Source organism: Microtus oregoni, unplaced genomic scaffold (assembly GCF_018167655.1).
Source record: "Microtus oregoni isolate MIOR12 unplaced genomic scaffold, Mior012 000072F_ref0000427, whole genome shotgun sequence".
In the NCBI taxonomy this organism is placed as follows: Eukaryota; Metazoa; Chordata; class Mammalia; order Rodentia; family Cricetidae; genus Microtus; species Microtus oregoni.
The window spans coordinates 7848619-7862713 of NW_024543979.1; the positions used below are offsets into that span (position 1 = coordinate 7848619).

General features: G+C 46.5%; 1 protein-coding gene across 3 annotated transcripts in view; it reads right to left on the reverse strand.

Annotated features, from left to right (window-relative positions):
• Tgfbr3 (transforming growth factor beta receptor 3) overlaps positions 1 to 14095 on the reverse strand; it is a 173159-nt gene that overhangs the window by 59539 nt on the left and 99525 nt on the right. For 2 of the 3 annotated variants that reach the window (XM_041642148.1, XM_041642149.1), the window contains one exon: positions 11221 to 11358. The exons of the other annotated variant lie outside the window; for it this stretch is intronic. In XM_041642148.1, the coding sequence (XP_041498082.1) occupies positions 11221 to 11358 (138 nt within the window). The remainder of the gene's footprint in view (positions 1 to 11220; positions 11359 to 14095) is intronic. 3 annotated transcript variants of the gene reach the window in all.

Here is a 14095-nt window from a genome sequence, read left to right on the forward strand (position 1 = left end):
CCCAGCCACAGAGTAGACCTGAGACCCTGCTTCCAGCCAGACCTCTCCCTGTCCCAGCGTTAGAAGCAGTCAGTCAACAGGCAGTCCCCGTGGGGTGGAGTCAACCTCCTTCAACTCTGGGCCCCCATCAACAGAACACTGGGAGGAAACAGTCACACAGTCTTGATCTGCATTTTTGCTAAGCAGATCCTACATGGAATCTGAATCTTCATGTGTGACAACTGAAGAACTCTGAGCCATGATAGGGCCGGTGTAGCAAAGCACACATACAAATCAAAACTGCTGGACTCCCCCAAGCCACGCTCTCTCTTTGCAGGACACTGGGCACTGACTGCGCCTGGGAAGGCCATCTCCCTTTGGGGAGGGAATCTGCCTGCAGGTCAGCAAAGATCGGAGCCATCTGCAGAGGCTGGGTGGGCAGCCGGAAACATGCTTGGGGGCAAGCAGCAAGGGACCCGAGCGAGAGGCTTTGCTGAAGGCACCGCAGCCCCTCTGTGACCCATCCGGCCTTCTGTGTTATTTCTTTGACCCTCCTTCCCTGCTGCCTGAGGAAAAGTGAGCAGAAAGAGAAGAGGACAGAACAGGCAGGGATGACTGCTTCAGACGCAAGTTATCTGGCTAGAAACCAAGTTAGAGGAAACACAAATCCCCAGTGACCCAGTGTCTTGGAAATGGTTGACTAGAACCCAGGATGGACAGAGTGCTGGAAGACTATCTCAGGTGGTACAAATGTCGGGTGTGAAGACAGGCACAATGCGCCTTCTACACGTAAGCCTGGGCTCAGCTATGCGATGGCTGACGTTGGCAGCTGGACACCCTCTGGGCATGTCTGTACGGGATTTTGTAGACTTGTTATCTGAGGTAAAGGGAAGGAAGCAGGGCCCTGGCATCTACCTCTCTGCTTCCTGATGGTGGATGCACATGGCCAGGTGCCCCTTGTTCCTGACACCATGTCTTCCTCTCCATAGACGGTCAAGCTGAACCCAAATCGGGTCTTGTCACAGCCGTAGATGACCTATACAGCTACAGTTCCATTAGCTACCCCCATGCCTGCATGCTTTTGAGAAGGTGTACCGGAGGTGTGACTAAAGTCCAAAACTCATTGACTTTGAGGAAGGGACTGTCCTAGGCCATTGGAAAGACCTGGCAGTGGAAAGACCTTAAGAGCCCAGAAGAGGGCTGCCCAGAAGAAGAGGTTCCAGTTGTGGGGGTCAGCTGTAGCTCATGCCCCTGGGTCCTGGGTCCCTTCCAGAAAGTTCTCTATGTATCTCCAACTCTCTTGCCTGTCCCCACAGTGGGGTCAGCTGACTTGCAATAACTCTCTTTCTGTCTATCCCCTGCTGGCTCTAATTCTCTGAAACCCTGGCTTATACAGTTTCTGTGAATGGCTGATACAAGCCCCAAGAGAAATAGAGCCGTATATTCTGGCCCACTAAGCAACCAAACCCACGAATGGGTAGGGAATAAAGGGCCTGAAGGACATTTCCTTGGGGAGATGCAATGGAGAAGGGGCCATAAGCCAGATACAACTGGTTTGTGTCCTCTGGGAAATTCCAAGTTGGATTTTTATGCCCCCCATTTTCTAGTTTATAATTGACAATCTCTACAACCAGGATGGCCACCTCTGCCAAAGCTAAGGAAACTGAGCTGAGCACATTTAACCTCAATGATGAAACGGTCCCAGTGGTGCTATGGATGTATGTATACTAATTAAGCAAGTCCAACCAGGAGCCCAGAGGAAAAGTGTACTTGGGGAAGGGGTCAATGAAACAGTTTCCAAAGCCCTGGCCAAGTAGAATACTGCAAGGCCTATATTCCAGTTTTGAAGTCATTCATAACATACGTTGTTAAAACGAGGTCTTTATTTGCCTAACCTGAAGTCCCAATCTTGATATAGCTATTAGTGGGTCCACGCTACACACCAGACTTACAGACGGCATCATAGTCATGTCTTCTGATAGGCCATGTGGCTTTCCCCAACCAGGCCCCTTAGTCCAGCCCTTAACAGTTTATGTGTTACAACCACCATCCAGGAGCTGATGGTCCACACACGCTAACCTCTTTGTCTTATCTCCTCATCCTAAAATAAAGATAAACGATACCCGTGTGGAAATTACCTTTATAAACACTGCATCCCTACGTCAAGATAAAGAATTTTATGATGATGATCATAGCACTTACATCACAGACAAGGTACAGAGACTGAATAAAGTAACAGATGCAGCTGCTTTGGATCATTCGGCACTGGACGCACACCGTTTAGGTTTCATGACATGTACTCATGCGTGTATATCTTCCAGACAGGCGGCAAGAGCTGTGTGATCAACCTTGAGGCTCACAGCCCATGGCATGTCCCTCCCTGGAACAGAAGCTTAGCCTTCTTATTCAAACTTCTGGAAAGGAATTTCTTTACCTGCATCCATGAAATGCTGACCTATATGCCCTGGCACTCCAGGACACGAAGAACGCTTTCTCAAGGATAAAAGAAGATAAAGGGACTAGAGATCAAACGGGTTACTATCACTGTGGGCTCTTGCCAAGGTGGCAGGCACGTGAGCCCCGGGCTTTGACTGCCCCTCACAATCCAAATGGCATAATAATGACTCCTCACCAAGGCATCGGGAGCAGTTCATAGCTGCAGCAAAGATGCCAAGTCATCGAGAACCAGGTTTGGGGAACCAATGGCAAAAGCAGGGTTTAGAACACAAACCCTGGTCACACGTGGATGTAAAAAGAGTTACTTCTAAGCCAGATAGATGATTAGGATCAGGGATCCAAAAACACATGATCTCGAATAAACAGGACCATATGTACCCAGAAAGGACTCCGGCCATTCTGCAGTCCTTCCCTGAGATGGGCTGTGCAGATGGCTACGGGAACCTCACCACAACGTCACCGCCTGCACCCAGGCACGACCGAGTGTTTCCACATCAGCATCCCAGAGGCTCCTGGGAGACAGGATTCTTCTTCCCCCTGTTTGTTTTTTTCTCCTCCAATTACATGAAAATAAAATATTCTGCAACTTCCCTTAGCAAAACACTCGTTTTTCTCACCATATAGCTCTCTGGAGATTGTCTACCATGCTGCCCACAGCACCAAAGATTAGCATTTGAAACCACTACCCAAAGGCTTGGGAAGGGTAGATGCATTAGCTCACCAGATTCGCGTTATTCCAAAGCTTTCAAGAACTGCCTTGGGTGACACAAGGAAAAACCAGTCTTCCCTTCAGTGTCCTCAAGTTTATTTAACCTCAGTTTGTTGAATGAAAGTAAAACCTTCCCGGGCTAGGGCTGTGCCTCCACACAGACATGACACAACACCCGAGCAAAGCCAGGAAAAGTCCACGCTGGTGTGAGTCCTCCTGGACAGGATGTCTTCCTCAGAAAACTACGAGAGGGTGCACCAGGGCCCCAGGCCACTCACCCACTGGCAGCATTCGCCACCTTGCCCTCGCGTGCTAGGATAAATCCTAGGACGGTTTCTATAAACTCCCTCTCGACCAGGTTTACCAGCTGAAACTGGACTCTCTCCAAGGCTCTCAATGCCACAGTGACATTTAAGAAGTGCTCTCTTACCACAAAGGAACAGAAACTCATTCCCAGGAAATACGGTAGTTGACTGACCCCAGTTCATGAAAGGATCAAGCCCTATGTAATTAAGACTCTTAGGGACAAGCCACAAAACCAACAGATAAGCAGCCTCTTGAAGAGTAATGCATGGTACACAACCACTTGGAACCTCCTCGGGACACAATGACTCACTCCACCAGATACCGAAAAGAACCACTGCCAATCTGGAAGCGGTTTATTTAATCTGCCTTCAAAGGAGAATTTATTTGGGGAAAGACCTCACAGGGAAAGCCAAAATGGTATAGTCAGATCTCCTAGAATACAGGGATGACACCTCTGGCTGTAAGGGAAGCGGCCTCTGTTTACTCCTCAACCCTTCTGCTCACATGCTGTTCCCTGGTATCTGCCTCAAAGAGGCTGCTACCTCTGCTGCACAGGCAAGAGGACAGTTCTCATTTTCTCCACCTTCTGGATCTAAAAGGGGGTACATTTTCATATTGAACCTCACCTCCCCATTGTCTAGCTAGCTCTGTGACACAGCAGAAAGCTCCCTGAAGGCAGGTGACTCACGCGACATTCCCCGAATTCTCCATGGGTCATTCAACTCAAGCATACAGGCAGAAAAGTGGGCACTGAGTCAGTGACCAGTTCACACACAAAGCATCATATAGGTTCGCTAGTTTTGTGGGTTCTCCTGTGTGAGAGCAGGGCCCCCAAAGAAGGACGTAAGAAAGGTGTTTCCTGTGTTTTGTTTCAGTCCAGAATCTTAAATGCGATACAATAAGAAAACAGGGTCTTTGTGTTGTTGATGGTTTTTAAGTCCCCTCCTCTAGATGTAAGCTTGACTGTCTGAGTTATTCTCCGGACATTTCTGGGCCCGGCAACCCACAGTCACACACGCTTGGCTTTGTGGAGAGGTAATGGCTGGGCATGCGCTGTGTAGGGCTGCTCTTGGTGCCGCCCTGAGCTCACATCTGGGGCTGTTTAACAATTGACTGGAGATTTAGCCTTTTGATTTCCAGTGAAATACTAGGCACAGGGAAACAAACAGCACTTGTTTGCACTGAGTCTTGTCGGGCATCCAAACTGCGGTGCGGACCAGGGAACTGCCTGTGGTTGGGTGGCGGGGACCCAAGACTTGGCCTCCCCACGCCCTCCGGTTTAAGTAAAAGGAATAAACCAGGTTTTGGCAACAGGAATTTTTTTAACCACCCTTCCCCCTTTTTTGGACTTGCAGAGCTGCTTCTAAAATATTCAGTGTGTTCCTGGTATTAATTTACATTTTTCATTAGGATTACGTTTTGATTTGTTTTTAATCCAAAGCCAAAGAATAAAGTTCATTTTCCCTCGCCCATTCCAACTGCCATGCCTTGATACTTGCTTGGATTTGCTGAGGAGGGCAGGGTTCATATTGCTAGTTCCTGTTTCCAATTGAATTAGGATATAGTATCTAGCGGCCGCATTATCAAAGCATCAGAGTTGAAACTGGGAGGAACTTTGGAGCGCAGCCGAATCCAAACCCTTCATCTTAGGTGGGAACTGAGGCCCACGTAGCTCACCGCCATGTACAGGGATGTGTCGCTAGTTAGCGGTGGGGCCAGGGCTAGCAACCATCCTGAGGAGATTAAACCAAAACACAAAAACCCAGGCTAACAGAAAAAAAGATATAGGACACCGAATTCAACTTGAATTTCCAGAATAGATCACTTTTGTTAGTATAATTATGTCCAAGATACTGCAGAGGCATACTTAAGCAAACCGGTCAGTGTTTATCTGAAATTCGACGTTAACTGGAAGCCTGCAGTTTTATATGCCAGACTCCGGCCACCGTACTGTGAGACCAGCATCGACCCTCCCACTCTCCATCTGGCTGCCAAAGATATCTGCATTTTTCTTTCCTGATTTTAATGATAAATGGCTGGGAAAGAAGGAATCACAGGACAGTAATCCCAAGAGAGTGTAACACTGGAAGAAGCTGCTCTTCTTGAGACTTTGCTAATCTTGGATATCCCCCTTTCCCGCTATAACTAGCACGCACAGCAGCTAACTCTAAAATAGTCTAGATGTGGCCTCTAGACCAGTTTAGTGTTGCTAAGAGTTGGTCATTAGGGTCTATGTGTGATTGTACGTATACATACATATATACGTATACACATACATACAGATATATGCATACACACATACACATGCATACAGATATACATATATATGCATACAGATATATACACACATACATATGCATACAGATATATGTATACACACATACATGTATCTGTATGTAATATGTATGCACACAAAGACAGACCTCACTATGTAGCAAGCTGCCCTTGAACTCTGGATCTTCTTGCTTCTGCTTCCCAAGCACTGGGATTGAAGGTGTGTGCCACTACACCAGGCCACTAGGCTCTCAGCCTTGGAAATTTCTGCTTATGTTAGACTCTGAGTCTGAAGGGGAAACAGAGCTCAGGTTTGGAGTACAAAGCAAGGCTTAAAATGACCCTAACCATAGAAATTATAATTATATGTATACAATATTCCTGTATATTTAAAATAATAGCACAATAATGATATATAATAACAGATAATAATTTTCAGTGGGGCAGGGCACAGGTTTGGGGGTCAGAGGACAACTCTGTGGCGGTAGCTCTTACCGCCCACCTTTCATTGGGTTCTGGGGATCAATTCAGTGAGGAGCCTTGTACAAAATGTGCCTGAGGGCAGCTCCCAGCACTGCCTGAACCATGACCACTGAGTTTTGTGTGGTTTAAATTTGTCAGTTTAGCTGTGCTTGGACAACAGCATGGATCACCGCAGCCAGTAGCATGCAGTGCTGGGAATCTAACTCACTGCTCATGCACATGAGGCAAGTGTTCTACCATTGAGCTAGATCTCTACCCCATGGCAGGGTCACTGTTCTTTCTGATTATACAGGGACAACCCCAACCCACTGAATAGTCTCTGGACCACCCAGAAAATATTGTAAAACTATGACAACTTTGTCACGCATGTGCCTGTATGTGACTTGAGAAGCACCTTGAAACACGCCATCCATCCCTAGCTGCTCGGTAATCTGGACAAAGCAACTGCATTTGCAAGGAAAACTAAATCCCCCTATCCCTCTGGTCCCTGACACACTGCTTGCTTGTGCTGTGGGATTAGGAACGATAAATTGACAAAAGGCAGATGCCTCTATCAGATAGTGTAATAATAACAGAAAAACCAAATACATTTTGTATTGCAGAAGTCAGCAAATGAGACATTCTGAGTAACACAAGGTCTTTCTAACTAATTACACACGCTGTAAGCAGTTAAAACAACCAAGGCTTATTGATTTAAATTCGCTGGTAGATGTCATTATCCAAACTTTTCTCACCACCCTGCATAAGAAAAATTAATAACCACTAAAGAATCATAACTGTAACAGAAAAGACAACCTGGAGACAGTCATGTGACCCCTTTACCATTACATGTCACAAGGGCATGAGAACACATGTATGTATCTATTTTGGACTGAGGGTCCAGGGACCCAGCCAGTTCTAGGCCCTCTGAGTAATCACAGGGCTTAGCTTCTACGGAGCCTCTGGGCTACTGATGCCGTGGAGAAACACTTCAGGGATGGACAAACTGAACACGCTCTTGGTTCTCTATCATCACAAAGGCTGTGACATGGATGAGGGACACTAATTTATCACAGGCCTTGTGGAGGGGGAGTTTCCCAGCTGTGAGCCATCTCAAACCACCTGTGGTGCCCTGATCTGGCCCAGCAACCGATGTCTTGCTGACTACGCAGGCCATGGAGAACGAGCAGACAGAGAAGGCCAAAGGAAGTCGAGCTTGGGTGTCCGGGGATTTCAGTTAGTAACTTCTCCATAGCTGCCTCTCCAGTGTCCCTCTGCGATGTCCTTACATGGAATTAACTCCAAATAAGGTTGATGTTAAGTTGTATACTGAAATTATCTTCTTCATTAGTGTATTTCCAACTAATAGTCAAGACAGAGCTCTTAGAGCTCACAGAGAAAACAAACAATAACAAAGCTGGTTCCCTCCAAATCCAGCAGAGTGGAGGACTCCAACAGCAGCGAGCAGACTACAGTGTGTGTGGCCCACACTGAGCATGGACCCCAAGCCCAGAGAAATGGAACCGTAACTCTGGAGCCATTTACTGTTACTTTACAGTTACTGGTGCTAACTTAACACCCTTCCCAAGCTCTGATAATTGCAGCAGAATTTCTGCAAATGCGAGTGAACTCAGCAGTGGTGGGCACTGCACGCAACATTTTACACGCAATTTCCTCACATCGAGATAATGCTTATTTCTAAGCATAAGGCTGTCATTATTCCTAAATTACAGCTGGAAAAGTCAGGTTTGCAGAGACGAGTCTTCCTAATTACCACCTGGACCACCGCTGTCAGGGTGGAGTCTCTGCTCATCACATATGCCGTTATCCTGGCTACCACGGTGGTAACCACGGTGCAGAAAGTCCCAAGGGCCCGGTATGCAGAGCAAGAATTGGATCTTAAAATTTCTTTAGGTTTTGGGACTTGAACACAGGGCCTTGTGAATGGTACGTCAATGCTCTACTCAATCGATGGCTCCCTCTCCACTTTTTGAGAGAAGGCCTATGTTGCCAAAGCCAGCTTCAACTTTACTAAACAGCTCACAGTCTTTGTGATTCTCCTGCCTCAGCCTCAAGGGCAGCTGGGATTATAGGCCCGTGCCACCAACCTCAGCTTAGATTTAATTAAACAGTGGTGCATAGGTAGTTTCTGCAGCACTGGACCACAGTATACAGAGTAAATGCGTATGACTTTATAACAGCCTTGTGTCTTACCGTCACAAATAGGCTTAATTACAGAAGGCCGGCATGACTATGTATGAAGGTGGCAGTTCAGAATATGTGCTGCAGAGTGGGTCCTAACTTAGGTTTAAATCCAAACCCTGCCAGAAATTAGCCTAGTGCTGTTAACCTCTAAGTCACCTATAAAAAGGAGATACCCCGGGGCTATTGTGAGGAAAAACAGGAGATAAAGTATTAGAGCCCTTGGCACAATTCCCAAACGCACTGAGCATTAACTCAAATTAATAATAATAACGGCCACTAATTATCATTGCTCCAGTCTTTTAAATGTAAATTGCAAGATTTTTAAGTCTTTAAAAAAAAGTTGCCAGGCATGGTGGTGCGTGCCTTTAATCTCAGTACTCAGGTGGCAGAGAACATCAGATCTCTGTGAGTTCAAGACCATACTGGTCTACAAAGTATACACAGTTGATACACAGTTAATAAAAACTCAGAGAGAGAAACAGGGTTTAACCTGAAGATCCGAAAAGCAAAGCAGCCAGCCACTGGCTCTTACCTGTACCTCAGTCCAAAATGGCAATCCTGCCTCCAGGAATCTCAGAACGAGACTGTGTCTGAGAGCTGCCCTCCCCCAGTTTATATTCCTCCCTAGGGCTGGGATTAAAAGTGTGCACCCGGTTTCTATGGCAACTGGTGTGGCTACTGGGATTAAAGCTGCATGTTACCATTGCCTGGTCTGTAAGGCTGACCAGGGTGGCTGTTTTACTCTCTGATCTTCAGACAAGCTTTATTTATTAAAATACCAATGAAAGGCCATTACACACAGTGACATCTCCTCTCCATAAAAAGACACAATTAGGGCTGGTGAGCTCGCTCAGTTGAGTGATAGCACCTTCTCCCACACCTGTGACCTGAGCTGATCTCCAGGACCACATAGAGAAATGGAAGGACTCCCACAGGGTATCTGCTATCCCATGCTTCCTACAGCACGTGTGCCCCATAGAACACAGAAAATAAAATAAAGATATTTCTAATGGAAAGGCACAATTTAACCTCTTAAGAACTTGCACTGTGTGTGTATGTGTGAATTTTATGTGTAATGATTGTTTTATCTGCATGTATGTCTATACTCATATGCATGCCACAAGCCCACGGAGGTCAGATGAAGGCATCTTCAGGATCGAGCTATAGGGCGTTTACCTAAGCAGTAGCTGATGGAGGAGAGGAGGGCCCGCTTCACTTTAGGTGATGCTATGTCCAGGCTGGTGGTCCTGGAGAAAGTATGCTGAGCAAGCTACAGGGAGCAAGCCAGTCAGCAGCACCCCTCCATGGCCTCTGCATCAGCTCTTGCCTCCAGGTTCCTGCCCCATTTGTATCCTTTGGTGATGAGCAGTGACGTGGAAGGGTAAACCAGATGAACCCTTTCCTCCCGAGTTGCTTTGGTTGTGGTGGCTTTGTCACAGCAATAGAAACCCTGATTAAGACATGAGGGATATTTGTTGCTCCTCATTTATAGACACACATTGTCTGTCTGCCCCATGCTGGGGTCATTAATTCTGATCACTTGCCTGAAGTACCCCCGATGATTCCCCACTGTCTATAGTTACAATTTTTCTTTTCTAGTTAATATATAATTTGTGGGAAAAGTATTTCGAGAGTATCTGAATATTCAGCCCCTCCAAACCCCTCCTTTCCTAGTAACTGGGCCTAATATCTGTTGGAGATTCTTGTCTGATCAGCTCTCACTGTGATGGGTACAAAACAGCAACTCCTCCATCATTTCCCCACGTGTATTTAATAATTAGCATTTATCACACATAAGAGCTGGATTATCTTTCCTGCTTTACACACTTATTCAGCTTCCAGCTATGGGAATCCTCATCTCATTCGGGAGATACCTTCGATGGTTCAAAATGCCTTTCAAATAAATGCAAGTGACAGCAAATTGAACCTGTACTAAAGTCACCAGAAAGGCAACATCGATTCACTGGGCGAAAGCAAGCCTGCTAACAGAGTCGCTGCTTAAGGTGAGATCTGGGGGGCCTGGGGCTCTGTCACAAGGACACTGAGAGGGATCCCCGCCGAGCTGCAATGCCGCTGCTCATCAGACATGATATCACACGACAAGCATTTCAACCCAACAACGCATCCATTTCTCCACAACTACCAAAGTCAAACGTTCTGGCAAACTCCAAGGGACATGATTTACAAATAGTAGGTAATATTTGGAGCACTCTGCAAAGAGCTGGGCTCCAGCTTTTTTAAAAAATAAAACACAAATGATTTCATGCTTGGAGCTCACTGTATCACTTTGTCAACAGTCTCTCGTATCGGGAATGAGGCCCGAGTTATATACAAGAGAAACGGGCTCGTGTGTATTTATTCTGCGGTCAGAGACCACACAGCAGAGGCTGTTTACAGCTTTGACAGAGCTCTTAATGCCATGAGGCGGAAGGGAACACCAAGACTCAGGCCACGCAGAGCATGGCAGCAGGTCCTGCACCACCGTGCTAACGATGCCCGACTGTGTCTCCACATAACACGTGCTGCATCTGCTCTCTGCGGATTTCTAACTATGCCATCCAGACATCCCCTGCGCACAAGTAAAAGCACAATCTCCTTTGGTATCATTTTAATGGAAAGGATTATTTTTTTTTCAAAATGCATTACAAACTGGCACACTATACCCAACTATAATCCCAGCAGCGTTTGGGACACTGGGAAGGACTGAGGGAAGCCAGGCTTGGGTACATAACAAAATATTGCCTCCAGAAACAAAATGTCTTGCAAAAATTGAGAGTCGTTATAAACTTGCACTAGGAGCATTTCGGGGGAAGGTGTTGAACACTTACCAAGAAAAATCTGGGAACGCCGTTGGCCAGTCTCTCTGTCTTCAGATGCCAGACCAGGGGCTGTGGGGAGTTGAGCAGGAACACAACTGGCTTGTAGTGAATGTGAACTGAGGAGATGGGTCTCAGATGCAGTGTAACCTAGGAGACCAAGAAAGCAAGGAGAGAGCTCAGCGCTGATCCCAGCACCTAGGCAGCACTCAGACGTTTCACGGCTCACGGCCAACAGCATCACAGGCAGCTCCAGATCAATGTATATATGACGCCATACGTGGTTAAGCTAAATGCTGCCCACGTCCGGCCATTGTTTTACTACCTAGCGGCTACGTCATCTGGTCAGTCCCAGTCATCTAGACTAAAACATGGCTCACCCACTAAGAATGGAACAAAGAACGCAGAACACTCTCTTGTGCCCCCAAACTGGTAGCGTGGGAATACAAATGACCTTTCCTCAGGGATTCCTCACCCTTCAACCATGAACACTAAGTTGGGATTAGAGAACAGAATCCTCCACGGTGGGTTTTTCCTCTGGGCCCAGACAGAAAGGACCTTCTTCTCTTCCAGGTGACTTCCTCCAACTGGTACAAAGTTAGGTATGCTCTGCCAAAGAAAACTGCTGAAAGCAAAGAGAGCGGCTGCCAAGGGCAGTGCCCTACCCCTTCTAGCTACCAACACACGGGGATTTCCAAAGCCACGAAGCCCAGCGATCAGACGGGATAAACAGTGATGATATACAGCCTCCGCAGAAAAGAAAAGAGGCGCTAGAGGTGGTTCAGCGGTTAGGAGCGCTTACTGCTCTTGTTGAGAACCCGAGTTTGGTCCCTAGCACCCTGAGTGGTGGCTCTCAACCACCTGTAGCTGCAGCCCCAGAAGATCCAGCCCTTGTCTGGCCTCAGATGACTCCTGGACACATCCGAGTTTGTACAATCCCCAGAGCAGAGCATTGAAACCCAACTGTTTGGACTTTCCCTATGGCTGCTGGCCCACTTTGATCTCTGCCTTACTTTTAAGAGACAATCGAGAACCAATCTCATTTATTAGAGTGACCAAGTTATGAATAAATAAAGCACCACGCTTTTCTTATTTTTCAAAACCCATGCTTTAGCTTATAACAAGCACCTTCTAAATGCCGGCAGGATCTTTTAATTCTCCATCTCTTGATGCCACAAGGCATATGAGTCCGTAGAGAGTTTGCAGATACATATACAATAGCATTGCTTGTTAACTACAGAATGTGCCCATCTTAATTTCCAAACAGACTACGCAAAAAGATGCACCTTGAATCGAGTATTGATAACAGTATGTTGCAGGCAGCAACACTACTGACTCCCTGTAACCACTCTGTAAATGCATAGGTAACCCAAAAGATTGGGAAAGAGGCTGAAGAAACGGCTACGTTTCAAGGGGTTTAGCTAGTTAATTTGCAGCAAAATACAAATCTCAAGCAGCAATTCTCAAACTATTGGGAACTATTTCTGTACACAGGACCAGTTTTAGACTTGGAGCGAGCACAGAATCAAATCAAAGTACTAAATGAACTGTGATGTCAGCCACAGCTCCAGCAAACGAATGTGTTCCTTGGTTGTTCAGACACATAGTGCACTCCAGAGTCACCGTCGTCATCTAGAAATAAACAGATCGATAGCCACCAGACACAAGAGATGCCATCAAAGCAGAGCGGAGGCAGATGTCCAGACTGCAGCCCTGCCTGAACACATAAGTACATGCGACAGGGAAAGCATGCTGTCAAGAGGGAGGGCAGGAGGCACGGCTTCTGCACCTGCGAACTACAGAGTTTTGCGGACACTGACTAACAGGTAAGTGGTTGTGCAGGGTGTGCCTGTGATGCTGGCTAACGGGTTAAATGGTTGTGTAGGGTGTGCCTGTGGCTCACTGAGAACCACCAAGGCCCAGAGAATAGCAACTATCATCTCCAGGGTCACTGACTCTTTCCTTGCTTTGCAGTCAGTCTGAAGGCAGACACCTTTTCTTAAAGCTGCTAAATATGCGAAAGCGTTGCTCAAAATGTGTAAAATCAATAAATATACATCTCAAATAAACAAGAATATTTTTAAGCTTATGAAATGAGAAGATGCATGAAACAGACACTGGTGTGTTTGGGTCCTAAGTTCCCCAGATGGTCTGAGTGTCGAGGCCTGGCTCCGACAATCAAGGAAAGATTTCTAAGAAGCTTAGCTCTGAGTTTTCCTGGAAACGGTTCCTTCTTCAATATGTGGCCATGTCTGGCCAAGATGAGTCTCTCTGACTCTGGCACAGATGTCCCAGGCAAAGCCCCAAAGCCACTTGGCAACAAAGAATTCACACTATGGTTGGGAAATTAAAAGGAAAATACAAATATTCAATACTCCCCCCACCCTTTTTTTGTCATTTGGCAGGCACAAAAAGTTCCATGAGCTAAGGCTAACCAAATCCTCAGAAGCTTTCCTCTCCCGTTCTTTCTCCACCTGAGCAACCTCACATAAGGGGGGATGCAGACACCCAGAACCCAGCAAAAGCAGGAAGGTAGAAAAGCCCCTCCAAATGTGAGGAGAGCTCAGCCCAAACATTTGAAAGAACTATGGCCAAATTGCCTAATTTCTTCTAAGCTGAGAAATAGAAAAAGAAACAAAAAAGGCAGAAGAATGAAAACCTTTAGGATCAGTTATCGCTTAGAAACAATAATTACAAACCGGATGTGGTGATTCACGTGTAATCCAGCACTCAGGAGGCTGAGGCAGGGGGATCAAGGTTTAAGCCACCATCCCCAAATTAAAAAAAAAAACAATCCTGCAGAGGTTTTTATAGTTATATTGTCCTTGGGAGTCAGAGAGAAGAGCCAAGGCAGACTGCAACAAAGAAATCTCCCTCTGAGAAATGG